Raw genomic sequence first — 26,571 nt, 5'->3', positions numbered from 1 at the left:
AAATAAATAAAATCTTAAAAAAAAAAAAAAAACTGATTCTCTTCTGCAGAGTCCTTTTGAAGATCCAAAAGACTAGTTTTAGATAAACTCATTCCTTCAAGTCAAATCTTCATCTCTATAAAGTCTCCAGTATTTTAGAATCTTAGTCACTATTCAATCCCCAAATAAAACAGGTATTTCCCACAAAGACAGCAGTACCTCCATGCTAATATATCAGAGTTCAGCTTGGTTAGATTCAAGCAGGGACTCAGGTCAGCCACGAGTACATGGGCCCCTAGATAACTTTAGGATAGGGCTGACTGCCAGGGAAATAGCAACCAAGAAGGAACTCTGGTGAGCAGAAACACAGTTCACAGAGCTCTAAAAATTTCCCAGAGGAAATCCAGAGCAAGCACATTAATAAGACTTTGACATTTATTTTTAAATGTGATCTGTTTCAGCAATAGAAATAAACATGTACCCTAAGGCAACACTAAACCCAGTCCAACAGGCTCATGTTCTGTACTTACTCTGTCGCAGCAACCATCCACTCTTCACAAACGCCATTTTTCCACCTGTAAAAGAAACAGCCAGGTTCAAAGTTATACCCTGAAAAGAGAATGGCCCACACAAGCTGTTTTTCACTCACAACAGTTCTGACACCAAACATGTGGGGTCTTTCCACATTAACAACGAATTCTCCAAATCTCAGGACAACAACTAGATGTCTACTGATTCAACTCGATTCTGACCTGGAATGAGCATCAGTTAAGGGTTCAGTTCCACAAGAGTGCTCCCACTTCAGAAAACAAGTTCTGAGCCTCCAATCTTTCTGACCTACAAATTGGGGGTTCCCACAACCTCTCCTCAAATTTGATAATTTTGCCAGAATGGCTCACAGAACTCAAGAAAGCATTTTACTTACCATGTCCTATTTCTTATAAAGCATACAACTCAGGAAAAGCCAGATGGAAGAGATGCACAGAGCAACGTAAGTCTTTCATGCCTTCTCTAGGCACACCGCCCCCTCCCAGCACCTCTACGTGATCATTAACCCAGAAGCTCTTAAAACCCTGGCTTTAGGGGTTTTAAGAAAGTGACATTAGGTAGGTGTGATTGATTACATTACTGACCACTGGTGACTGAACTTAATCCCCAGCCTCTCCCCATCCCTTCAGGTCCAGGGATGGGGCTGAAAGTTCTAACCTTCTAATCACAAGGCTGATTTCCCTGGCAATCAGCCCCATCCTAAAGTTATCTAGGGGCCCAACAAGATCACCTCATCAGCATAAACAGATATGGTTGAAAGGGGCTCATTATGAATAACAAGATACTCTTAGCACCTCTATCTCAGGAAATTCCAAAGATTTTAGTTCACATAGTTCTTACATCACAAAAATCACAGCCATCTGGTCTAACTCTCCATCCTGATCTCTGTGTCAGCTGAGGAAGGCAACAAAGCCATTTTACCTCACTGGCCATCTGGCATTTACCTAATACCTCCTCAGTAGGGCCAACACAACCCCTCCCCCCACCTCCCCCCACCTCCCACTCTAGGCTTTGGGCTCAACACTCTGCCCACCTTACTAAATCTAACACCACTCAACAGACATAAAGCATCCCAGGAACACTAAGATTTAGCTCTGTCAAGGATTTGTGGCTTCTCCTAATATGACCAGCGTCCTGGGGCTCTGGGGTCCACTGCCTCAGCTTTATACCTGGTGTGCCCAGTAGCATTCACACAGCCCAGTCATATGTGCACTGGTGTCAACAGGCCAAGTGGCCGGTCAGAGCAGAATACTGAAGTCAAGAAAGAATGTGATAAATTTAACTCCATAAAAATAAAAATCTGAGTGGCAAGAAAAGTCAAAAAGACAAAATATTAAGAAAAACATTTACAACTATATGGCAACAATGAGCTAATTTCCTTCAAGTACAAAGCTCACATATAACAGAAATGACAATCATCTGGCAGTTCACAAGAAAACAAACATTAATAGGCAATAAATTTGTTAAGATATTCAATTTCTCTCTCAATTCAACACACAAAATTCAAAACACAAGTTAACAATATTACCTATCAAATGGGCACAAATGAAAAAAAACTATGATACCCAGAAAGGAGTAAGCATGATGGCAGGAATGAAAACTGTTGCAAACTTCTGGGAGAAGGATTTGACATCTATCAAAATTTTAAATGTTCATAAACTCTGACCCAGAGATTTCACCATTACTAGGATTATACCTCATTGATACATGTGCAGAGGTCTACCAACAAATCTGTATATTCATGGCAATGTTGCTTATACTGCAAAACACTAGCTCCAACCAAAGTGATCCACATCAGAAGATGGCTCAAAGGGTACCTCCACACATGACAGATCATTATGCAGATATGAAAAAGGAGGTAGAACAGTGTGTGCTGATACCTGCACAATTGTTTTGGGGAAGGAATCACAGAAACTCTTAACCACATGTACCTTTGAGGAGAGAAAGAAGGCAATGCTGTGTATGTATCAGAAAAGAAAGTGACTAGGGGCGCCTGGGTGGCACGGTCAGTTGAGCATCCAACCCTTGGTTTCGGCTCAGGGAGTGAGCTCAGGGTTGTGAGATGGAGCCCCGCATCAGACTCCACACTCAGTGAGGAGTCTGCTTGTCTGCTTGATACTCTCTCTCCCTCTCTCTCGGCCCCACCACCCACCCTTCACACACAAGAATGCTCTCTAAAATAAATAAATCTTTCCAAAAAAAAGTGCCTATTCAGTCCTATTATACCTTTCTTTCTATTAATACTTAAAATTTTTAACAACTTGCATGTATTATATTTTTTCTTTAATCAACAGATTTTAGGGGCCCCTGGCTGCCTCAGTTGGTAAAACATGTAATACTTGACCTCAGGGTTGTGAGTTTGAGCCCCATGTTGGAAACAGAGATTATGTTTTTTTGAGGGGGGGCATAGAGATTACTTTTTTTTTTAATTAAAAAAAAAATAAGGGCACCTGGGTGGCTCAGTCAGTTAAGCATCTGACTTCGGCTGAGGTGATTTTGGGGTCCTGGAATCAAGGCCCAAGTCAGGCTCCCCACTCAGTGGGACGTCTGGTTGTCCCTCTCCCTTTGACTCTGCCCCTCCCCCTTCTTGTGCTCTCTGTGTCTCTCAGATAGGTAAATAAAATCTTTAAAAAAAATAGATCTTACTTGGAGATTTTATGGGAACCATTTTTGTTTTCTACTTTAGCATTTTTAGGTACTCTCTTTAACAGTTGGATGGTTAGCAAAAAGGAGGAAAAGCCCAAGTGGGCACCTGAAAAGAACAAATGAGCCCCTCCAACCTTTAATTTTTCCCATGTCTAAGTATGACTAAATTCTCACCATTCTCCAAACCTTTACAAAAAGAGCTACACAAGCTTGGTTCATCCTATACTCCAGCATCTCCAAAATCTCATACTCAAAGTTCTTAATGTCCTTGTGATTTCTGCCAACTCATGCTGTCTGTCCTCTCTAAGAAAGTTAGTAAGTTTTTCATCTTTCCCCATTTTTCTCCCACACACTCAGGTAAACTAGAAACAGAAATGCAGTCTCTCCCATTTATCCCACTGGACATGCATGCTGCTCACTGCTGACTAGAGGGGACTAGCCCAAGTGCCGCTGACTAAACCCACTCTAATCCAAAGCTCTCTGTTAGGCAAAATGACAGTTTATTATTTAAACTGGGTTGAACTGGTTTGCTAAACTCGCAGGAAAAAAAAAGGAAAAACAAAAACAAAAAAACCATGCAGCCAAAAACCATCATTTACTTCCAAACAGATACCATCATATCTTCATCCAACAAATATTGAGTGCTAATATGTGCCCAACCTTGTAGTAGGCACTAAGGACACAGCAGTGACCAAGCTAAAGTCCCTGTTTTCATGTAGCTTACACTGTAGGAAAGCAATTGGTTAAACTTATAAATTAAAAAGACGGGTGGGGAGGAGCAAGATGGCAGAGGAGTAAGAGACCTAAATTTCATCTGGTCCCAGGAATTCAGCTAGATAGTTATGAAACCATTCTGAACACCTCAAACTTGACAGGAGATCAAAGAAAAGAATAGCAACAATTCTATGAACAGAAAAGGGACCACTTTCTGGAAGGCAGGACGTGCGAAGAAGGCAATATTCAGGAAGATAGACGGCCAGGGGAGGGGGCCTCCATCAGCTGCTATGGGCAAGTGATACAGCTGCGGAGCACAAAATCAAAACTTTTAGAAGTCGGCTCCGCTGAGGGACTTCGCTCCGGTGGCTAAGCAGGGGGTGGGAACCTCGCTGGGACAGCGTGGTCTCAGGCCCTCGGGGTCACAGAAAGACCAGGGGAGCCGGAGAGTGGCAGAGCTCCCAGGTATCAGAGCAAGGAAGCCAGCTGCAGAATCAGGGAGACTCCCCTTCCTGCCCCAGGAGAAGCAGCGCGGGAGCGCACCGCAGGGATCTGCTGGGTTTGGAGACTCCACATGGGGTCCGGTGGCAGAGATAGAAACCCTCGGTCACAGGCCAGGTGAGCACGGACTGCAGCCGGAAACCGGGGAGATGGGAGGGATTGACTGCTTTTCTCTGGGGGCTCAATGAAGAGTCGCCTGAGTCCTTGGCTCCTCCAGAGCGGAGACTGGGAGGCTTCCATTTTCACTCTGTCCTCCAAGGCTGTAAAGAAAGCTTTCAGGGAACAAAAGCTCCCAAGAGCAAACCCGAGATTACTTAGCCCCGACCAGGCAAGGGAGGGGCAATTCCGCCTCCGGCAAAGATATTTAAGAACCACTGCAACAGGCCCCTCCCCTAGAAGATCAGCAAGAACATCCCGCCAAAACCAAGTTTACCGATCAATGAGAACTGCAAAACTCCAAGCACTAAGGGAATACTACACATAGAATTCATGGCTTTTTTCCCATGATTCTTTAGTCTTTCAAAGTTAATTTTTAAAATTTTCTTTTTTCTTTTCTATTCATTTTTGAATTTTTCTTCTTTCCTTTTTCAACCAACATCTTACATTACCAATTCTTTTTAAAATCTTCTTTAATTTGCATTTTTAGTCATATTCTATCCCTTCATTGTATTTAACCTTATTTTGTGCATGTGTGTATATATGTATATATATATATATATATACATATATACATATACACATTTTTCTTTCTTCAAAATTTTGGGATAGAGTTTCTTCCAAAAGACCAAAATATACCCTAAATCTAGTATATGGCTTGGTTCTAGTCTCCTGCCTGATCACATTCTCTCCTTTTTTCTTTTTTTTAATTTTTTTTCTATATTTTCTCAACCAACTTATCAATTCCGTTTTTAAAATCTTTTTTGATTTTCATCTTTACATTCATATTCTACCCCTTCGTCATATTTACCCTTATTTTTGTATATATACATGAGTTTTTCTTTCTTTAAATTTTTGGGAGGCAGTTTCTTCTAACAAGACAAAATACACACAAAATCTAGTGTGTGGCTCTGTTCTAGTCACCAGCCTGATCATATTTTTTTTTTCCTTTCTTCCCCGCCGCCCCCCGCCCCCCGCCCCGGTTTTTGGGTCTCTTCTGATTTATTTAGTGTATATGTTTCTGGGGTCGTTGTTACACTTCTGCCAATTTGTTCTCTCACTTATCTATTCTCTAGACAAAGTGACAAGACAGAAAAACTCACCTCAAAAAAAAAGAAAAAGAGGCAGTACTGACTGCCAGGGACCTAATCAATACTGACATTAGTAACATGTCGAAACTAGAGTTCAGAATGACGATTATAAAGATACTAGCTGCACTTGAAAAAAGCATAGAAAACACTAGAGAATCCCTTTCTGGAGAAATAAAAGAACTAAAATCTAATCAAGTCGAAATCAAATAGGCTATTAATGAGGTGCAATCAAAAATGGAAGCTCTAACTGATAGGATAAGTGAAGAAGAGGGAATTAGGGATATGAAAGACCAAATGATGGAGAATAAAGAAGCTGAGAGAGAGAGAGAGAAACAACTACTGGATCACCAGGGGAGAAATCAACAGATAAGTGATACCATAAGATGAAACAATATTAGAATAACTGGAATCCCAGAAGAAGAAGAAGAGAAAGGGGGCAGAAGGTATACTGGAGCAAATTATACTGCAGAACTTCCATAATGTGGGGAAGGAAACAGGCATCAAAATCGAGGAGGCACAGAGAACCCCCCCAAACTCAATAAAAATAGGTCAACACCCCAATATCTAATAGTAAAACTTACAAGTCTCAGAGACACAGAGAAAATTCTAAAAGCAACTCGGGACAAGAAGTCTGTAACCTACAACATTAGAAACATTAGATTGGCAGCAGACTTATCCACAGACTTGGCAGGCAAAGAAAGGACTGGCATGATATACAGAGCACTAAATGAGAAAAACAAGCAAGCAAGAATGCTATATCCAGCTAGGCTACCATTGAAAATAGAATGAAAGATAAAAAGCTTCCAAGACAAACAAAAACTAAAAGAATTTGCGAACACCAAACCAGCCCCACAAGAAATATTAAAAGGGGTCCTCTAAGCAAAGAAACAGTCTAAAAGTAACATAAACCTGGAGGGGGGAAAGATACCGGAGGAGTAGGGGACCCTATTCCAACCTGTCCCTGGAATTGAGCTGGGTATCTACCAGACCACTCTGAACACACACAAAATCAGCCTGAGATGTAAGAAGATAGATCTGGACCTCTACAAACAGAATATCGCAGGCGGTTCGTTTCGAGGTACCAAGCGGGGAGCCATGATTCCACGGACAGATATCGGAGAATAAACGGAAGGGGGAGGGAGCCTGGCCGTGGGGATCCTACACCGCCAGTGAGCGAAAGCCTCCCGCACTGGGGACCAGGCACAGGCTCCCAGACGAGTAGTGACGGGGAAAGGACTTTAGGGCAGCCCCACGGAGGGAAACCTGGAGCGGCAGGCTGAGCCTGCAAACTGGGGGAGGCTGGTGGTTTTAGAAGCACAAAGGCAGAGACGTGCCCCGACCTGGAGGCAAGGATTGGGAGCGCTGCTGAGGGGAGCACAACCCAGGACGCTGCAGTTTATAGCAGCACAGACAGAAACAGAGATAGTGTGGCCTGGAGAGCTCACTGAAGAACAAACAGAGATCTCTCTGCTACGAGGCAGAGGGTTGGAAACAGTCTCTTCTGCTCTCTTGGAAGAGATGCAGAAAGCCTCCAGGGAAAGCTGCCAGAGAACAAAAGCCCCAAAAAACCGGTTTCCACTGAGCCCATACCTGGCCACAGGGGGCAGGGCAACTCTGCCCGAACAGGGTTGCCTGAGTACAGTGTGGCAGGCCTCTCCCCCAGAAGACAGGATGGGAAAACAAGAGGCCAGCAACCCTAAGGTCCCAAGAAAACAGGTGCATCTTGCTTGGATTCTGGTCAATAATTTGGACTCTATACATTCCCTCAACCACCCATCAACAGAATGACTAGGAGGAGGAACCCCCAAAATACGAAAGACTCAGACTGTGACTTCTGCCACAGATTTACAAACGGATACAGATATAACCAAGATGTCAGAAATGGACTTCAGGGTAACAGTTATGAACACAATAGCTAGAATGGAGAAATTGATTAATGGCAACGTAGAGTCTCTAAGCGCAGAAATGAAAGCTGAATTGGCAGAAATTAAAAATTCTATCAATGAGATCCAATCTAAGCTAGATAATCTAACAACTAGGGTAAGAGAGGCAGAAGAATGAATTACTGACCTGGAAGTCCATTTAATAAATAAAAAGGGAAAAGAGAAGGTCAGGGAAAAACAACTCAGAAGCCATGAAAATAGAATCAGAAATAAGGGACACCATGAAGCGTTCCAATGTCAGAGTTATTGGAATCCCTGAGGGGGTGGAGAGAGAGGACTAGAAGATATATTTGAGCATTTCATAGCTGAGAACTTCCCTAATCGGAGAATGAAACAAACATTCGTGTCCTACAGGCAGAGAGGAAACTCCCAAGATCAAGAAAAACAGGCCAACACCCCGGCATGTAATAGTAAAACTCGCAAATCTCAGAACCAAGGAAACCACCTTAAGGGCAGTTAGGGAGAAGAAATTTCTTACGTACAGAAGGAGGAACATCAGAATAACGTCAGACTTATCCATAGAGACCTGGCAAGCCAGAAAGGCCTTGCAAGACATATTCAGGGTACTATATGAGAAGAACATATAGCCAAGAATACTTTATCCGGCAAGGCTGTCATTTAGAATGGATGGAGAGATGCAGAGCTTCCAAGACCGGCAGAAACTGAAAGAATATGAGACCACTAAACCGGCCCTGCAAGAAATATTAAGGGAGAGTTCAATAAAAGGAGAAAGACCTCAAGAGGGATACAGAAATTTACAGAGACAATCTAGAGAGACAAGGTCTTCACAGGCAACATGACGACATAAATTCATATCTTTCAATAATCACTCTCAATGTGAATGGACTAAATGTTCCCATAAAATGGCAAAGGGTTGCAGATTGGATAAAAAGACAGGACCCATCCATATGCTGTCTACAAGAGACTCATTTTGAACCTAAAGATGCATCCAGACTGAAAGTGAAGGGATGGAGATCCATCTTCCATGCCAACAGACCTCAGAAGAAAGCTGGGGTAGCAATTCTTATACCAAACAAATTAGATTTTAAAATAAAGACTGCAGTTAAATACACAGAAGGACACTATATCATTCTTAAAGGGTCTATCCAACAAGAAGATCTAACAATTGTAAATATCTACGCCCCCAACATGGGAGCAGCCATCTACATAAGCCAACTGTTAACCAAAATCAAGAGTCATATTGATAACAATACGTTAATTGTAGGAGACCTCAATACTGCAGTTTCAGCAACAGACAGATCCTCTAAGCAGAAAATCAACAAAAATAACAAGAGCTTTGAATGACACACTGGACCAGATGGACCTCATAGATATATACAGAACATTCCACCCTAAAACAACAGAATACTCATTCTTCTCAAGTGCACATGGAACTTTCTCCAGAACAGACGACATACTGGGTCACAAATCAAGTCTCAACAAATACCAAAAGACTGAGATTATTCCCTGCATATTCTCAGACCACAATGCTCTAAAACTGGAACTCAATCACAAGAAAATATTTGGCAGAAATTCAAACACTTGGAAGCTAAAGACCAGTCTGCTCAAGAATGTTTGGGTCAACCAGGAAATCAAAGAAGAACTTAAACAATTCATGGAAACCAATGAGAATGAAAACGTATCCATCCAAAACCTATGGGATACTGCCAAGGCAGTCCTAAGGGGGAAATACATAGCCAGCCAAGCCTCACTCAAAAAAATAGAAAAATCCAGAATTCACCAACTTTACACCTTAAAGAACTAGAGAAAAGGGAACAAACGATGCCTAAGCCACGCATTAGAAAAGAAATAAGGAAGACTGGAGCAGAGATCAATGAATTAGAAACCAGAAACAGAGTAGATCAGACCAACGAAACTAAAAGCAGGTTCTTTGAAAGAATTAATAAGACTGATAAACCACTGGCCAGACAAAAAAAAGAAAAAAGAAAGGACCCAAATTAATGAAATTATGAATGAAAGGGGAGAGATCACGAATAACACCAAGGAAATAGAAACAATTATTAGAAATTATTATCAACAACTATATGCCAATAAACTGAGCAATCTGGATGAAATGGAGGCCTTCCTGGAAACCCATAAACTGCCAAGACTGAAACAGGAAGAAATTGACAACCTGAATAGGCCAATAACCAGTAAAGAGATTGAAGGAGTGATCAAAAACCTCCTAAAAAACAAGAGCCCAGGGCCTGATGGATTCCCTGGGGAATTCAACCAAACATTCAAAGAAGAAGTAATACCTATCCTACTGAAGCTGTTTCAAAATATAGAAACAGAAGGAAAGCTTCTAGACTAATTCTATGAAGCCAGCATTACCTTAATCCCCAAACCAGGCAAAGACCCCAACAAAAAGGAGACTTTCAGACCGATATCCCTGATAAATATGGATTCCAAAATTCTCAACAAAATCCTAGCTAATAGGATCCAACAATACATTAAAAGGATCATCCACCACGACCAAGTGGGATTTATCCCTGGGCTGCAAGGGTGGTTCAACATTCGCAAAATAATCAATGTAACAGAACACATTAATAAGAGGTGAGAGAAGAACCATATGGTGCTCTCAACTGATGCAGAAAAAAGCATTTAACAAAATACAGAATCCTTTCCTGATTAAGACTCTTCAGAGTATAGGGATAGAGGGAACATTCCTCAAGTTTATAAAATCCATCTATGAAAAACCCACAGCAAATATCCTCCTCAATGGGGAAAAGCTGAGAGCCTTTCCCTTAAGGTCAGAAACACATCAAGGATGCCCACCCTCACCACTATTGTTCAACATAGTACTAGAAGTCCTAGCAACAGCAATCAGACAACAAAAAGAAATAAAAGGTATTCAGATTGCTAAAGAAGAAGTCTAACTCTCTCTTTTCTCAGATGACATGACACTTTATGTGGACAACTCAAAAGACTCCACCCCCAAATTACTAGAACTCATCCAGCAATTCAGTAATGTGGCAGGATACAAAATCAATGCGCAGAAATCAGTTGCTTTCTTATACGCTAACAATGCAACCGTAGAAAGAGAAATTAGAGAAACGATTCCATTTACTATAGCACCAAAAACCGTAAGATACCTCGGAATTAACCTAACCAAAGAGGCAAAGGATCTATACTCTAGGAACTACAGAACACTCATGAAGGAAATTGAAGAAGACACAAAAAGATGCAAAAACATTCCATGCTCATGGATCAGAAGAATAAACATTGTTAAAATGTCTATGCTACCCAGACCAATTGATACCATCAAGGCCATCCCAATCAAAATTCCAATGACATTTTTCAAAGTGCTGGAACAAAGAATCCTAAAATTTGTATGGAATCAGAAATGACCCCGAATCGCCAAGGACATGTTGAAAAAGGAAAACAAAGCTGGGGGCATCACGTTGCCTGATTTCAAGCTATGTTACAAAGCAGGGATCACCAAGACAGCATGGTACTGGCACAAAAACAGACATATAGATCAATGGAACAGAACAGAGAGCCCAGATATGAGCCCTGAACTCTATGGTCAAATAAGCTTCAACAAAGCAGGAAAAATATGCAATGGAAAAAAGACAGTCTCTTCAATAAATGGTGCTGGGAAAATTGGACAGCCACAGGCAGAAGAATGAAACTCGACCATTCTCTAACACCATTCACAAAGATAAACTCAAAATGGATGAAAAAGACCTCAGTGTGAAGGAATCCATCAAAATCCTAGAGGAGAACACAGGCAGTAACCTCTTTGACATCGCCCACAGCAACTTCTTTCAAGATACATCTCCAAAGGCTAGTGAAACAAAAGCAAAAATGAACTTTTGGGACTTCGTCAAGATAAAAAGCTTCTGCACAGCAAAGGAAACAGTCAACAAAACAAAGAGGCAACCCACAAAATGGGAGAAGATATTTGCAAATGACCACTACAGATAAAGGGCAGGTATCCAAGATCTATAAAGAACTTCTCAAACTCAACACCCAAAAAATAAATAATCAAGTCAAAAAATGGGCAGAAGATATGAACAAACACTTCTCCAAAGAAATCAAAATAGCTAACAGACATGAAAAAATGTTCATCATCATTAGCCATCAGGGAAATTCAAATCAAAACCACATTGAGATACCACCTTACACCAGTTAGAACGACAAAAATTGACAAGGCAAGAAACAACAAATGTTGGAGCTTGTGCAGAAAGGGGAAGCCTATTACACTGTTGGTGGGAATGCAAGTTGGTAGAGCCACTTTGGAAAACAGTGTGGAGGTGCCCCAAAAATTAAAAATAGAGCTACCCTATGACCCAGCAATTATGCTACTTGGTATTTACCCCAAAGACACAGATGTAGTGAAAAGAAGGGCCATATGCACCCCACTATTCATAGCAGCAATGTCCACAATAGCCAAACTGTGGAAAGAGCCGAGATGCCCTTCAACAGGATAAAGAAGATGTCCATATATACAATGGAATATTACTCAGCCATCAGAAAAGATGAATACCCAACTTTTGCATCAACATGGATGGGACTGGAGGAGATTATGCTAAATGAAATAAATCAAGCAGAGAACATCAATTATCATATGGTTTCACTTATTTGTGGAACATAAGGAGTAGCATGGAGGATATTAGGAGAAGGGAAAAATGAAGGGGGGAAATCGGAGGGAGAGATGAACCATGAGAGACTATGGACTCTGAGAAACAAACTGAGGGTGTTAGAGGGGAGGGTGGTGGGGTGATGGGTTAGCCCAATGATGGGTATTAAGGAGGGCACGTACTGCATGGAGCACTCGGTATTATACGAAAACAATGAACCGTCGATCACTACATCAAAAACTAATGATGTATTGTATGGTGACTAACATAACAGACGTAAAAAACCAAAAACAAAAACAAAAACAAAAAAAGTAACATAGACCTGAAAGGAACACAGACAATATACAGTAACAGTCACCTTACAGGCAATACAATGGCACTAAATTCGTATCTTTCAATAGTTACCCTGACTGTAAATGGGCTAAATGCCCCAATTAAAAGACACAGGGTATCGGATTCGATAAAGAAAACAAGACCCATCAATATGCTGTCTGCAAGAGACTCATTTTAGACCCAAAGACACCTCCAGATTTAAAGTGAGGGGGTGAAAAAACATTTACTATGTTAATGGACATCAAAAGAAAGCTGGGGTGGCAATCCTGAGATCCAATTAGATTTTAAACCAAAGAGTATAAGAGATGAGGAAGGACACTACATCATACTTAATGGGTCTATCCAACAAGAAGATCTAACAATTTTAAATATCTATGCCCCTAACTTGGGAACAGCCAATTATATAAGCCAATTAGTAACAAAATCAAAGAAACATATCGACAGTAATACAATAATAGTAGGGGACTTTAACACCTCCCCCTCACTGAAATGGATAGATCATTTAAGCTCAAGATCAACAAGGAGATAAAGGCTTTAAATGACACACTGGGCCAGATGGACTTCACAGATACATTCAGAACACAGATATATTCAGAACAACGTGGATGCAACTAGAGGGTATTATGCTAAGCGAAAGAAGTCAATCAGAGAAAGACAATTATCATATGATCTCACTGATATGAGGAATTTGAGAAACAAAACAGAGGATCATAGGGGAAGGGAGGGAAAAATTAAACAAGATGAAACTGAGGAGGAGACAAACCATAAGAGAATCTTAACCTCAGGAAACAAACTGAGGGATGCTGGAGTGGAGGGGGGTGGGAAGGATGGGGTGGCTGGGTGATGGACATTGGGGAGAAGCGCTATGAATTGTGTAAGACTGATGAATCACAGACCTGTACCCCTAAAACAAATAATACGTTATGTTAAAAAAAAAAAAAAGAAATATAGACTGTTAAGATTGTTGCTTCTACTCTGAATCTACTTAACTCCTATTACCAAAAATGTGTAAAATACAATTGGAAGTATTTCCATATTAAAAAAAATTAAAAATAAAAAGACGGGTTTTGCAATGTTGTAGACAGCATTACATCTTTATAGTAGTGTTATTACCCCCCAGAACATAAAACAGTATTCATTTACGCCAAAAACTGAATAATTATACTAAAGTGTCCTACCATCATAATAATGTGAATTCTCAATCTGTATTTCATGTGGAAAAGAAAATATCTGGGTATATGCCAAAAAATTATTAGCAGTTTTTTGGGAGCTACCAAGTCACAATATAATACAACTAAAGCTGGCTGAAATGCTATCATACAACTTTGCTGGTACTTGATCAGTTGGTGGTTATGTAAAAGTGTGGAAGAATAGAAAGGAGTTTCCTGAACTTCTGTGGTAATTTTTTATAAACTTTTATGATTTTTTTTTTTTTAAGAGTTTATTTATTTATTTGACAGAGGGAGACACAGCAAGAGAGGGAACACAAGAAGGGGGAGTGAGTGGGAGAAGGAGAAGCAGGGTTCCCGCGGAGCAGGGAGTCCGATGTGGGGCTCGATCCCAGGACCCTGGGAGAGTGACATGAGCCGAAGGCAGACACTTAACGACTGAGCCACCCAGGCGCCCCATCTTTTATGATTCTTGATATCAACTTGTCTCTATTTGCTGTCATTCATAATAGTCAAAAATGTCAGACAACTGTTAACACTGATAAGAAGTTACATTTACTCAAAAGTCTTTTAAGAACCTGAGTCCAACAACTTTACATACCTATAAAATTAGTAACACTACCACCCATGAAGATAAGAGTTAAAAAGAGAGTCCGAGCTAAAACCTTAAGGACCTAGAGACTTCCTATTATCTACAAATTGTATGCGTCAACATCTGAGTTGCCAGATACTGTACCTGTATTCTCTTTGGTATTTACTTGCTGGGAGGCTGGGTTTTGCTTTTCGGGTGCCCGAGGTTCAAGGTATGTCAACATGAGGAATCAGAACAGTTTGGGAATCAATACCAAGCCATTTGAGAAAAAATGCAAAAAGAAGAAAAAAAAATACATGGAGGTTAAAGAACATCCTACTAAAGAATGAATGGGCCAAACAGGAAATTAAAGAAGACTTAAAAAAATATATGGAAGCAAATGAAAATAAAAACACGACAGTCCAAAACCTTTGGGATGCAGCAAAGGCAGTCTTAAGAGGAAAGGATATAGCAATACAGGCCTTCCTCAAGAAACAAGAAAAGTCTCAAATAACCTTACACCTAACCTTACACCTAAAGGAGCTAGAAATAGAACAGCAAATAAAGCCTAAATCCAGCAGGAGAAGAGAAATAATAAAGATGAGAGCAGAAATCAATGATACAGAAACTTAAAAAAGAAAAAAACGAAACCAGGAGTTAGTTCTTTGAAAGAATTAATAAGATCAATGAACCCCTAGCCAGACTCATCAAAAAGAGAAAGAACCCAAATTAATAAAATCGTGAATGAAAGAGATCTCAACCAACACCACATAAATACAATTATAAGAGAATATTATGAGCAATTAAATGCCAACAAATTAGGCAATCTGGAAGAAATGGATGCATTCCTACAAACATAAATTACCAAAACTGAAGCAGGAAGAAATAGAAAACCTGAACAGACCTATAAACAGCAAAGAAATTGAATCAGTAATCAAAAATCTCCCAATAGGGGAAGAGCTCCTCCTCCACCTGGAAGGCGCAGCTCACACTGGGCAGAAACCTTGCTGAGGGGGCGGAGCAAGACGGCAGAGGAGTAGGAGACCTGGATTTCGTCTGGTCTCAGGAATTCAGCTGGATAGGGATCAAACCATTCTGAACACCTACAAACTCAATAGGAGATTGAAGAAAAGAATAGCAACAACTCTCTGAACAGAAAAGCGAACACTTTCTGGAAGGTAGGACGTGCGGAGAAGTGAATCCGAGGTGATATTCGGGAGGATAGATGGCGGGGGAGGGGGCCTCCGTCAGCCGATACCGGCAAGTGATAGAGCAGCAGAGCACAAAATCGGAACTTTCAGAAGTCTGCTCCGCTGAGGGACTTCACTCCAGTGGCTAAGCAGGGGGTGAAACCACGTGGGACAGTGTGGTCTCAGGACCCTCGGGGTCACAGAAAGACCGGGGGTGCCTGGGTGCGGCAGGGCTCCCAGGTATCAGAGCAGGGAAGCTGGCTGCAGAGACGGACCTGAGACGCGGGCTCTCAGCTCAGGGTTGCCATAAACCGCAATCCGCGGCACAGTCGGGCCACTGCTCCTCCAGCAGGAACCCAACAAGCAGCAGATCCGGGGAGACTCCCCTTCTTCCCCCGGGAGGAGCGGCACGGGAAGCGCACCGCAGGGATCTGCTGGGTTTGGAGACTCCACACCAGGTTGGGTGCCAGAGAGAGAAACGCTCGGTCAAAGGCCGGGTGAGCACGGAGTATGGCGGGAGACCGGGGAGACAGGAGTGACTGACTGCTTTTCTCTAGGGGCTCACTGAGGAGTGGGGCCCCGAGTTCTCGGCTCCTCCAGGGCGGAGATTGGGAGGCTGCCATTTTCACTCTCGGCCTCCAAAGCTGTATGGAAAGCTTTCAGGGAACAAAAGCTCCCGAGAGCAAACCCTAGCAGATTACTTAGCCCGGACCCGCAAGGGTGGGGAAATTCCGCATCCCGCAAAGACATCTGGGAACCAGGGCAACAGGCCCCTTCCCCAGAAGATCAGCAAGAACAGCCAGCCAAGACCAAGTTTACCGATCAATAAGAACAGCAGAACTCCAGCACTACTAGGGGAATAATGCACATAGAATCCATGGCTTTTTTACCATGAGTCTTTAGTCTTTCAAAGTTAATATTTCTTTTTAACTGTCTTTTTTTTTTAATTTTTCTTTTTCCCCTTTTCAACCAACATCTTATCAATCCCTTTTTTAAAAAACATTTTTATTTTTCATTTTTAGAGTCACATTCTATCCCTTCATAGTAGTTACCCTTATTTTTGGCATATATATATATATAAATTGTTCTCTCTTTAAAATTTTGAGATAGTTTCTTCTAACAGATCAAAATATACCCTAAATCTCTAGTGTATGGTTTTGTTCTACTCTCCTGCCTGATCACATTCTCTCCTTTTTCTTTTTTTTTTAAATCCTCTTCTTTCTTTTTTCAAACAACTTCTTATCAATTCCTTTTATAAAATTTTTTATAATTTTCATCTTTACAGTCATATTCCATCCCTTCATCATATCAACCCTTATTTTTGTACATATATAAGTTTTTCTTTCTTTAAAATTTTGAGAGGCACTTTCTTCTAACAGACCAAAATACACCAAAAATCTAGTGTGTGGCACTGATCTATGCACAAGCCTGATCATATTTGATCATATACTGGTTTTTTTTGTTTTGTTCTGTTTTTGTTTGTTTTTATCTTTTTCTTTTTTTTTCTTTTTCTTTTTTCTTTCTTTCCCTTTCTTTCCCCCCGGCTTCAGGTCTTTTCTGATTTGTTTAGAGTATATTTTCTGGGGAAGTTGTTACCCTGTTAGCATTTTGTTCTCTCATTCATCTATTCTCCTCTGGACAAAATGACAAGATGGAAAAAATCACCTCAACAAAAAGAACAAGAGGTAGTACCGACTGCCAAGGACCTACTCAATACGGACATTAGTAAAATGTCAGATCTACAGTTCAGAATCATCACTTTAAAGATACCAACTGGGCTTGAAAAAAACATGGAAGTTATTAGAGAAACCCTTTCTGGAGAAATAAAAACTAAAATCTAACCAAGTCGAAATCAAAAAGGCTATTAATGAGGTGCAATCAAACATGTGGGCGCTAACTGCTAGGATAAATGAGGCAGAAGAGAGAATCAGTGAGATAGAAGACTAAATGATGGAAAATAAAGAAGCTGAGAAAAAGAGAGATAAACAACTACTGGATCACGAGGGCAGAATTTGAGAGATAAGCAATACCATAACACAAAACAACATTAGAATAATTGGGATCCCAGAAGAAGAAGAAAGAGAGAGAGGGGCAGAAGGTATATTGGAGCAAATTATAGCAGAGAACTTCCCTAATTTGGGGAAGGAAACAGGCATCAAAACCCAGGAAGCACAGAGAACCCCTCTCAAAATCAATAAAAATAGGTTAACACCCTGACATCTAATAGTAAAACGTACAAGTCTCAGAGACAAAGAGAAAATCCTGAAAGCAGCTCGGGAGAAGAGATATGTAACCTTCAATGGTAGAAACATTAGATTGGCAACAGACCTATCCACAGAGACACGGCAGGCCAGAAAGGACTGGCAGGATATATTCAGAGCACTAAATGAGAAAAATATGCAGCCAAGAATACTATATCCAGCTAGGCTGTCATTGAAAATAGAAGGAGAGATAAAAACTTCCAGGACAAACACAAACTAAAGGAATTTGCAAACACGAAACCAGCCCTACAAGAAATCTTGAAAGGGGTCCTCTAAGCAAAGACAGAGCCTAAAAGCAACATAGACCAGAAAGGAACACAGAAAATATACAGTAACAGTCACCTTACAGGGAATACAATGGCACTAAATTCCTATCTTTCAATAGTTACCTGAATGTAAATGTGGCACGAGCCAAGCTACTCATGCTGTTTGACAAAGTCCAAGTATGGGGGACGATCCTGAAAACAGGAGACTCCACAGCTGGCTCCTACTATTCTCTTTCATTTTGTTTACGGCAATCTTTATAACTGTGGGAATATTTCTGGGCTGGCTCCTGCTATTCTCTTTCATTTTGTTTATGGCAATCTTTATAATTGTGGGAATATTTCTGGGGTTTCATGATAAAGTGACTACTCATCTTAGTTACGCCTATCTAAGCAAGCATAATGAAACTAATTCCACAAAGAATTAGTTTCTATAGAACAAAATAACAACACGGTCATGCTCAGTCTAGCACCTTTCTCTTTGCGTACTGTTTTTTGGTTTTAGCGAAAGCCAATAAGCAGAAATCAATAAAGGTCATGTTTATCATTACAAAGGAAAAATGAAAGAAGGCTATGGCTGTAATCCAGAAAATGATCTAAGATTTGGAAAAACAAAAATATCCTAACATATAAATAAAGTTCCTCCGAGGCTGTCAGGAGGAGATGCTTGCAACCTGATCCTGTGTCTGTGTCTCCTCATTCACCGACGCCGTCCTTTCCTACGAGAGACCCACCCCGGCTGGAGCTGGACTCCGGCATAAATGGGCTAAATGCCCCAGTCAAAAGACACAGGCTATCAGACTGGATAAAAAAACAAGACCCATTGATATGCTGTCTGCAAGAGACTCATTTTAGACCCAAAGACACCCCCAGATTGAAAGTGGGGGGGTGGAAAACCATTTACCATGCTAATGGACACCAAAAGAAAGCTGGGGTGGCAATCCTTATATCAGACAAATTAGATTTTAAGCCCAAGAATGTAATAAGAGATGAGGAAGGACACTATATCCTACTTAAAGGGTCTATACAACAAGAAGATCTAACAATTGTAAATATGCTCCTAACATGGGAGCAGCCAATTATATAAGGCTATTAATAACAAAAGCAAAGAAACACATTGACAATAATACAATAATAGTGGGGGACTTTAACACCCCCCTCACTGAAATGGACAGATCATCTAAGCAAAAGACCAACAAGGAAATAAAGACTTTAAATGACACCCTGGACCAAATGGACTTCACAGACATATTCATTCCATCATTCCATCCCAAACAACGGAATACACATTCTTCTAGTGCCCATGGAACATTCTCCAGAATCGATCACATCCTAGGTCATAAATCAGGTCTCAACCAGTACCAAAAGACTGAGATCATTCCCTGCCTATTTTCAGACCACAATGCTTTGATACTAGAACTCAATCACAAGAGGAAAGTCGGAAAGAACTCAAATACATGGAGGCTAAAGAGTATCCTACTAAAGAATGAATGGGTCAACCAGGAAATTAAAGAAGAATTAAAAAAACTCATGGAAACCAATGAAAATGAAACCACAACTGTTCAAAATCTTTGGGATGCAACAAAGGCAGTCCTAAGAGGAAAGTATATAGCAATACAAGCCTTTCTCAAGAAACAAGAAAGGTCTCAAGTACACAACCTAACCCTACACCTAAAGGAGCTGGAGAAAGAACAGCAAATAAAGCCTAAACCCAGCAGGAGAAGAGAAATAATAAAGATCAGAGCAGAAATCAATGAAATAGAAACCAAAAGAACAGTAGATCAGATAACGAAACTAGGAGCTGGTTCTTTGAGAGAATTAACAAGATTGATAAACCCCTGGCCATACTTATCAAAAAGAAAAGACAAAAAAAAGAAAAAGAAAAAAAAAAAAGAGAAATGACCCAAATCAACAAAATCATGAAAGAAAGAGGAGACATCACAACCAACACCAAAGAAATACAAACAGTTATAAGAACATATTATGAGCAACTCTATGCCAGCAAATTAGATAACCTGGAAGCAATGGATACATTCCTAGGGATGCATCAACTACCAAAACTGAACCAGGAAGAAATAGAAAACCTGCACAGACCTATAACCACTAAGGAAATTGAAGCAGTCATCAAAAATCTCCCAACAAACAAAAGCCCAGGGCCAGATGGCTTCCCAGGGGAATTCTACCAAACATTTCAAGAAGAATTAATACCTTTTCTTCTGAAACTGTTCCAAAAATAGAAATGGAAGGAAAACTTCCAAACTCATTTTATGAGGCCACCTTACCTTGATCCCAAAATCAGACAAAGACCCTATCAAAAAGGAGAATTACAGACCAATGTCCTTGATGAACATGGATGCAAAAATTCTCACCAAAATACTAGCCAATAGGATCCAACAGTACATTAAAAGGATTATTGACCACGACCAAGTGGGATTTATCCCTGGGCTGCAAGGTTGGTTCAACATCTGCAAATCAATGAACGTGATACAATACATTAATAAAAGAAAGAACAAGAATCATATGATCCTCTCAATAGATGCAGAAAAAGCATTTGACAAAGTACAGCATCCTTTCTTGATCAAAACTCTTCAGAGTATAGGGATAGAGGGTACATACCTCAAGATCATAAAAGCCGTCTATGAAAAACCTACACCGAATATCATTCTCAATGGGGAAAAACTGAGAGCTTTCCCCCTAAGGTCAGGAATGCGGCAGGGATGTCCACTATCACCAGTGGTATTCAACATAGTATTAGAAGTCCTAGCCACAGCAATCAGACAACAAAAAGAAATCAAAGGCATCCAAATCAGCAAAGAAGAAGTCAAACTCTCACTCTTTGCAGATGATATGATACTTTATGTGGAAAACCCAAAAGACTTCACCCCAAAACTGCTAGAACTCATACAGGAATTCAGTAGTGGCAGGATATAAAAGCAATGCACAGAAATCAGTGGCATTCCTGAACACCAACAACAAGACAGAAGAAAGAGAAATTAAGGAGTCGATCCCATTTACAATTGCACCCAAAACCATAAGATACCTAGGAATAAATCTAGGCAAAGAGGCAAAGGATCTGTACTCAGAAAACTATAAAATACTCATGAAAGAAATTCAGAAAGACACAAAGAAATGGAAAAACGTTCCATGCTCATGGACTGGAAGAACAAATATTGTGAAGATGTCAATGCTACCTAGAGCAATCTACACATTCAATGCAATCCCCATCAAAATACCATCCACTTTTTTCAAAGAAATGGAACAAATAATCCTAAAATTTGTATGGAACCAGAAAAGACCCCGAATAGCCAGAGGAATGTTGAAAAAGAAAAGCAAAGCTGGCAGCATCACAATTCTGGACTTCAAGCTCTATTACAAAGCTGTCATCATCAAGACAGTATGGTACTGGCACAAAAACAGACACATAGATCAATGGAACAGAATAGAGAGCCCAGAAATGGACCCTCAACTCTATGGTCAACTCATCTTTGACAAAGCAGGAAAGAATGTCCAATGGAAAGAAGACAGTCTCTTCAACAAACGGTGTTGGGAAAATTGGACAGCCAGCCACATGCAGAAGAATCAAACTGGACCATTTCCTTACACCACACACAAAAATAGACTCAAAAGGGTTGAAAGACCTCAATGTGAGACAGGAGTCCATCAAAATCCTAAAGGAGAACACAGGCAGCAACCTCTTCGACCTCAGCTGCAGCAACTTCTTCCTAGAAACATTGCCAAAGGCAAGGGAAGCAAGGGCAAAAATGAACTATTGGGACTTCATCAAGATAAAAAGCTTTTGCACAGCAAAAGAAACAGTCAACAAAACCAAAAGACAACCGACAGAATGGGAGAAGATATTTGCAAATGACATATCAGATAAAGGGCTAGTATCCAAAATCTATAAAGAACTTCTCAAACTCAACACCCAAAGAACAAAGAATCCAATCAAGAAATGGGCAGAAGACATGAACAGACATTTTTCCAAAGAAGACATCCAAATGGCCAACAGACACATGAAAAAGTGTTCAACATCGCTCGGCATCAGAGAAATCCAAATCAAAACCTCAATGAGATATCACCTCACACCAGTCAGAATGGCTAAAATTAACAAGTCAGGAAATGACAGATGTTGGCGGGGATGTGGAGAAAGGGGAACCCTCTTACACTGCTGGTGGGAATGCAAGCTGGTGCAACCACTCTGGAAAACAGTATGGAGGTTCCTTAAAAAGTTGAAAATAGAGCTACCATACGATCCAGCAATTGCACTACTGCGTATTTACCCCAAAGATACAAATGTAGGGATCCGAAGGGGTACGTGCACCCCAATGGTTATAGCAGCAATGTCCACAATAGCCAAACTGTGGAAAGAGCCAAGATGTCCATCGACAGATGAATGGATAAAGAAGACGTGGTATATATATACAATGGAATAATATGCAGCCATCAAAAGGAATGAGATCTTGCCATTTGCAACAACGTGATGGAACTGGAGGGTGTTAGGCTGAGCGAAATAAGTCATCAGAGAAAGACATGTATCATATGACCTCACTGATATGAGGAATTCTTAATCTCAGGAAGCAAACCGAGGGTTGCTGGAGTGGGGGGTGGGGTGGGGGGGATTGGGTGGCTGGGTGATAGACACTGGGGAGGGTATCCGCTATGGTAAGTGCTGTGAATTGTGCAAGACTTGAATCACAGATCTGTATCTCTGAAACAAATAATGCAATATATGTTAAGAAAAAAAAAAGGAAGAAAATAGCAGGAGGGGAAGAACGAAGCGGGAGAAATCGGAGGGGAAGGCAAACCATGAGAGACGATGGACTCTGAAAAACAAACTGAGGGTTCTAGAGGGGAGGGAGATGGGAGGATGGGTTACCCTGGTGATGGGTATTAAAGAGGGCACGTTCTGCAAGGAGCACTGGGTTTTATGCAGAAACAATGAATCATGGAACACTACATCAAAAACTAATGATGTAATATATGGTGATTAACATAACAATAAAAATTTTTTAAAAAAAAATCTCCCAATAAACAAGAGTCCAGGGCCAAATGGCTTCCCAGGGGAAATAAACCAAACATTTAAACACAAATTAATACCTATTCTTTTGAAGCTGTTTCAGAAAACAGAAATGGAAGGAAAATGTCCAAACTCATTTTATGAGGCCAGCATTACCCTGATCCCAAAACCAGACAAACACCCCACTAAAAAGGAGAATTAACAGACCAATAGCCCTGATGAACATGGATGCCAAAATTCTGACCAAGATACTAGCCAATAAGATCCAACAGTACATTAAAATGATTATTCACCACAACCAAGTGGGATGGATTTATTCCTGGGCTGCAAGGATGGTTCAACATCCAAAAATCAATCAATGTGATACATCGCATAAATAAAAGAAAGGACAATAACCATATGATCCTCTCAATTAATGCAGAAAAAAAGCATTTGACAAAATATCCCTTCCTGATAAAAACCCTCCACCATGTAGGGATAGAGGGAACACACCTAAACATCATAAAAGCCATATATGAGAGACCCACTTTGAGTATCATGCTCAATGGGGAAGAACTGAGAGGTTTTCCCCTAAGGTCACAAAGAGGGATGTCCACTCACCACTGTTGTTCAATACGCTACTGGAAGTCCTAGCCTCAACAATCAGACAACACAAAGAAATAAAAGGCATCCAAATCAGCAAAGAAGAAGTCAAACTTCCACTCTTTGCAGATGACATAATAACCTCAGAAACCAAAAAATTGCTAGAACAGATACAGAAATCCAGCAAAGTGTCAGGATATAAAATCAACACAGAGAAGTCAGTTGCACTTCTATACACTAACAATGAAGGAGAAGAAAGAGAAATTACAGAATCGATCCCATTTACAATTGCACCAAAAACCATAAGATACCTAGGAATAAAACTAACCAAAGAGGTATAAGATCTGTACTCTGAAAACAATTTAACACTTATGAAAGAAATTGAGGAAGACACAAAGAAATGGAAAAACATTCCACATTCATGGATTGGAAGAACAAATACTGTTAAAATGTCTATACGGCCCAAAGCAATCTACACATTCAATGCAATCCCTATCAAAATACCATCAGCATTTTTCACAGAGTTGGAACAAACAATCCTAAAATTTATATGGAACCACAGAAGACCCCAAATACCTAAAGCAAACCTGAAAAAGAAAACCAAAGCTGGAGGCATCACAACTCTGGACTTCAAGCGGTATTACAAAGCTGTAATCATCCAAACAGTATGGTACTGGCACAAAAACAAACACATAGCTCAATGGAACAGAATAGAAAACCTAGAAATGGTCCCTCAACTCTATGGTCAACTAATCTTTGACAAAGCAGGAAAGAATGTCCAATGGAAAAAAGACAGTCTCTTCAACAAATGGTATTGGGAAAATTGGACAGCCACATGCAGAAGAATGAACCTGGACCATTTCCTTACACCACACACAAAAATACACTCAAAATGGATGAAAGACCTAAATGTGAGACAGGAATCCATCAAAATCCTTGAGGAGAACACAGGCAGCAACCTCTTTGACCTCGGCTGCAGCAACTTCTTGCTAGACAGGTCTCCAAAGGCCAGGGAATCAAAAGCAAAAATAAAATTGTGGGGCGCCTGGGTGGCTCAGTCAGTTAAGCGTCTGACCCTTGGTTTCAGCTGAGGTCATGATCTAGAGGTTCAGGGATCGAGCCCCACGCTGGGCTCCACACTTAGTGCAGAGTCTCCTTCAGATTCTTTCTCCCTCTCCCTCTGCCGCTCCCTGCTCACGCTGGTGCATGAGAGCTCAGGCTTGCTCTCTCTCTTTCTAAATAAATAAACAAAATCTTTAAAAAAAAAAAAAAAGTATTGGGACTTCATCAGAACAAAAAGCTTTTGCACAGCAAAGGAAACCAATCAACAAAACTAAAAGGCAACCCATAGCCTGAGAGAAGATACTCGCAAATGACCTATCAGATAAAGGGCTAGTATCCAAAATCTATGAACTTATCAAACTCAACACCCAAAAAACAACAAATCCAGTCAAGAAATGGGCAGAAGACATGAATAGACACTTCTCCAAAGAAGACACACACAAATGGCTAACAGACACTTGAAAAAACGCTCAACATCACCCGGCATCAGGGAAATACAAATCAAAACCACAATGAGATACCACCTCACACGAGTCAGAATGGCTAAAATGAAGAAGTCAGGAAACAATAGATGCTAGTGAAGATGTGGAGAAAGGGGAACCCTCTTTACATTGTTGGTGGGAATTCAAGCTGGTGTAGCCAACTCTGGAAAACAGTATGGAGGTTCCTCAAAAAGTTAAAAACAGAGCTATCCTACAACCTAGCAATTGCACCACTAGGTATTTATCCAAAGGATACAAACAGTGATTCGAACGGGTACATGCACCCCAACGTTTATAGCAGCAATGTCCACTTCAGCCAAACTGAGGAAAGAGCCGACAGTTGAATGGATAAAGAAGATGTAGTGTGTGTGTGTGTGTGTGTGTGTGTGTGTGAGAAGATATCTATAATGGAATATTACTCAGCCATCAAAAAGAATGAAATCTTGCCATTTGGAACAACATGCATGGAACGTCGTTGGGTATTATGCTAAGCAAAATAAGTCAGAGAAAGACAAATACCATATGATTTCACTCATGTGAAATTTAAGAAACAAAACATGAACATAGACAAGGGAAGGTAAAAGAAAAGAAAAACAGAGAGGGAGCCAAAGCATAAGAGACATGGAACTGTAGGAAACAAACTGAGGGATGCTGGAGGGGAGGTGGGTAGGAGGATGGGGTAACTGTGTGATGGGCATTAAGGAGGGCACTTGATGTGAGGAGCACTGGCTATTATATGAATCTGATGAATCACTAAATTCTACCCCTGAAACGAATAATACGCTACATGCTAACTTAATTGAATTTAGATTTAAAAAGTTAAAAAAAAAAAAACAGAAAAGCTTCTACATCAAGGGGACATCATCATCTTTGGTATGCCTATATAAAATAATTCAAAACCATTAGAGAAAAAATAAATTAGATTATTACAAGGTCAAAAGAAACAAACTGGAATTAGCAGCAGAAAATCATGTGGATTTTTTTGTTTTTGTTTTTAAGTAGATTCCATGCCCAGTGTCTCAGAGCACAACATGGGGCTTGAATTCATGACCCTGAGATCGAGACCTGAGCTGAGATCAAGAGTCGGATGCTTAACCATCTAATCCACCCAGGCGCCTGGAAACTCATGACTTCTTGAAAAGGGGTAATTTCTTCTGTGGACTCAAGTCGCTTCTTATCTGGTATCATCCTATCTTTAGTCATTATGTGGAACAATCTCACATGTACCCCTGTGTCCAGATTTTTATCTCTGATACTGGTCTTCTCTAAAAGGAGTCAATGCTCCTTGAAAATGAGCTGGTTACAATTTAGGGACAGGAAGCCTCAAGATGTGCCTACTATCAAAAAGCAAAGATGCTTTCAGGAATGCCTTTAGAAAGGATAAAGAAGCTAACCAGCTGAAGGAAGGGCATCTGAGAATGGCCAAATTGAAAACAATAATTACAGTTCATTAGAAACAACTGAGAATGAAAGGCA

The 26,571-nt window shown here is 40.5% G+C and overlaps 1 protein-coding gene across 4 annotated transcripts in view; it reads right to left on the bottom strand.

Moving 5' to 3' along the window:
- Positions 1-26,571, bottom strand: part of PLEKHB2 (pleckstrin homology domain containing B2) — a 71,645-nt gene that overhangs the window by 39,220 nt on the left and 5,854 nt on the right. For all 4 annotated transcript variants that reach the window (XM_036076892.2, XM_036076889.2, XM_036076891.2 and 1 more), the window contains exon 2: positions 510-554. In XM_036076892.2, coding sequence (XP_035932785.1) covers positions 510-546 — 37 coding nt within the window. In that variant the 5' untranslated portion in view covers positions 547-554. The remainder of the gene's footprint in view (positions 1-509; positions 555-26,571) is intronic.

This window comes from Halichoerus grypus, chromosome 4 (assembly GCF_964656455.1).
Source record: "Halichoerus grypus chromosome 4, mHalGry1.hap1.1, whole genome shotgun sequence".
Taxonomy (NCBI): domain Eukaryota; kingdom Metazoa; phylum Chordata; class Mammalia; order Carnivora; family Phocidae; genus Halichoerus; species Halichoerus grypus.
The sequence above is the reverse complement of the archived record's forward strand: the minus strand, read 5'-3'. Positions and strand labels throughout refer to the sequence as shown.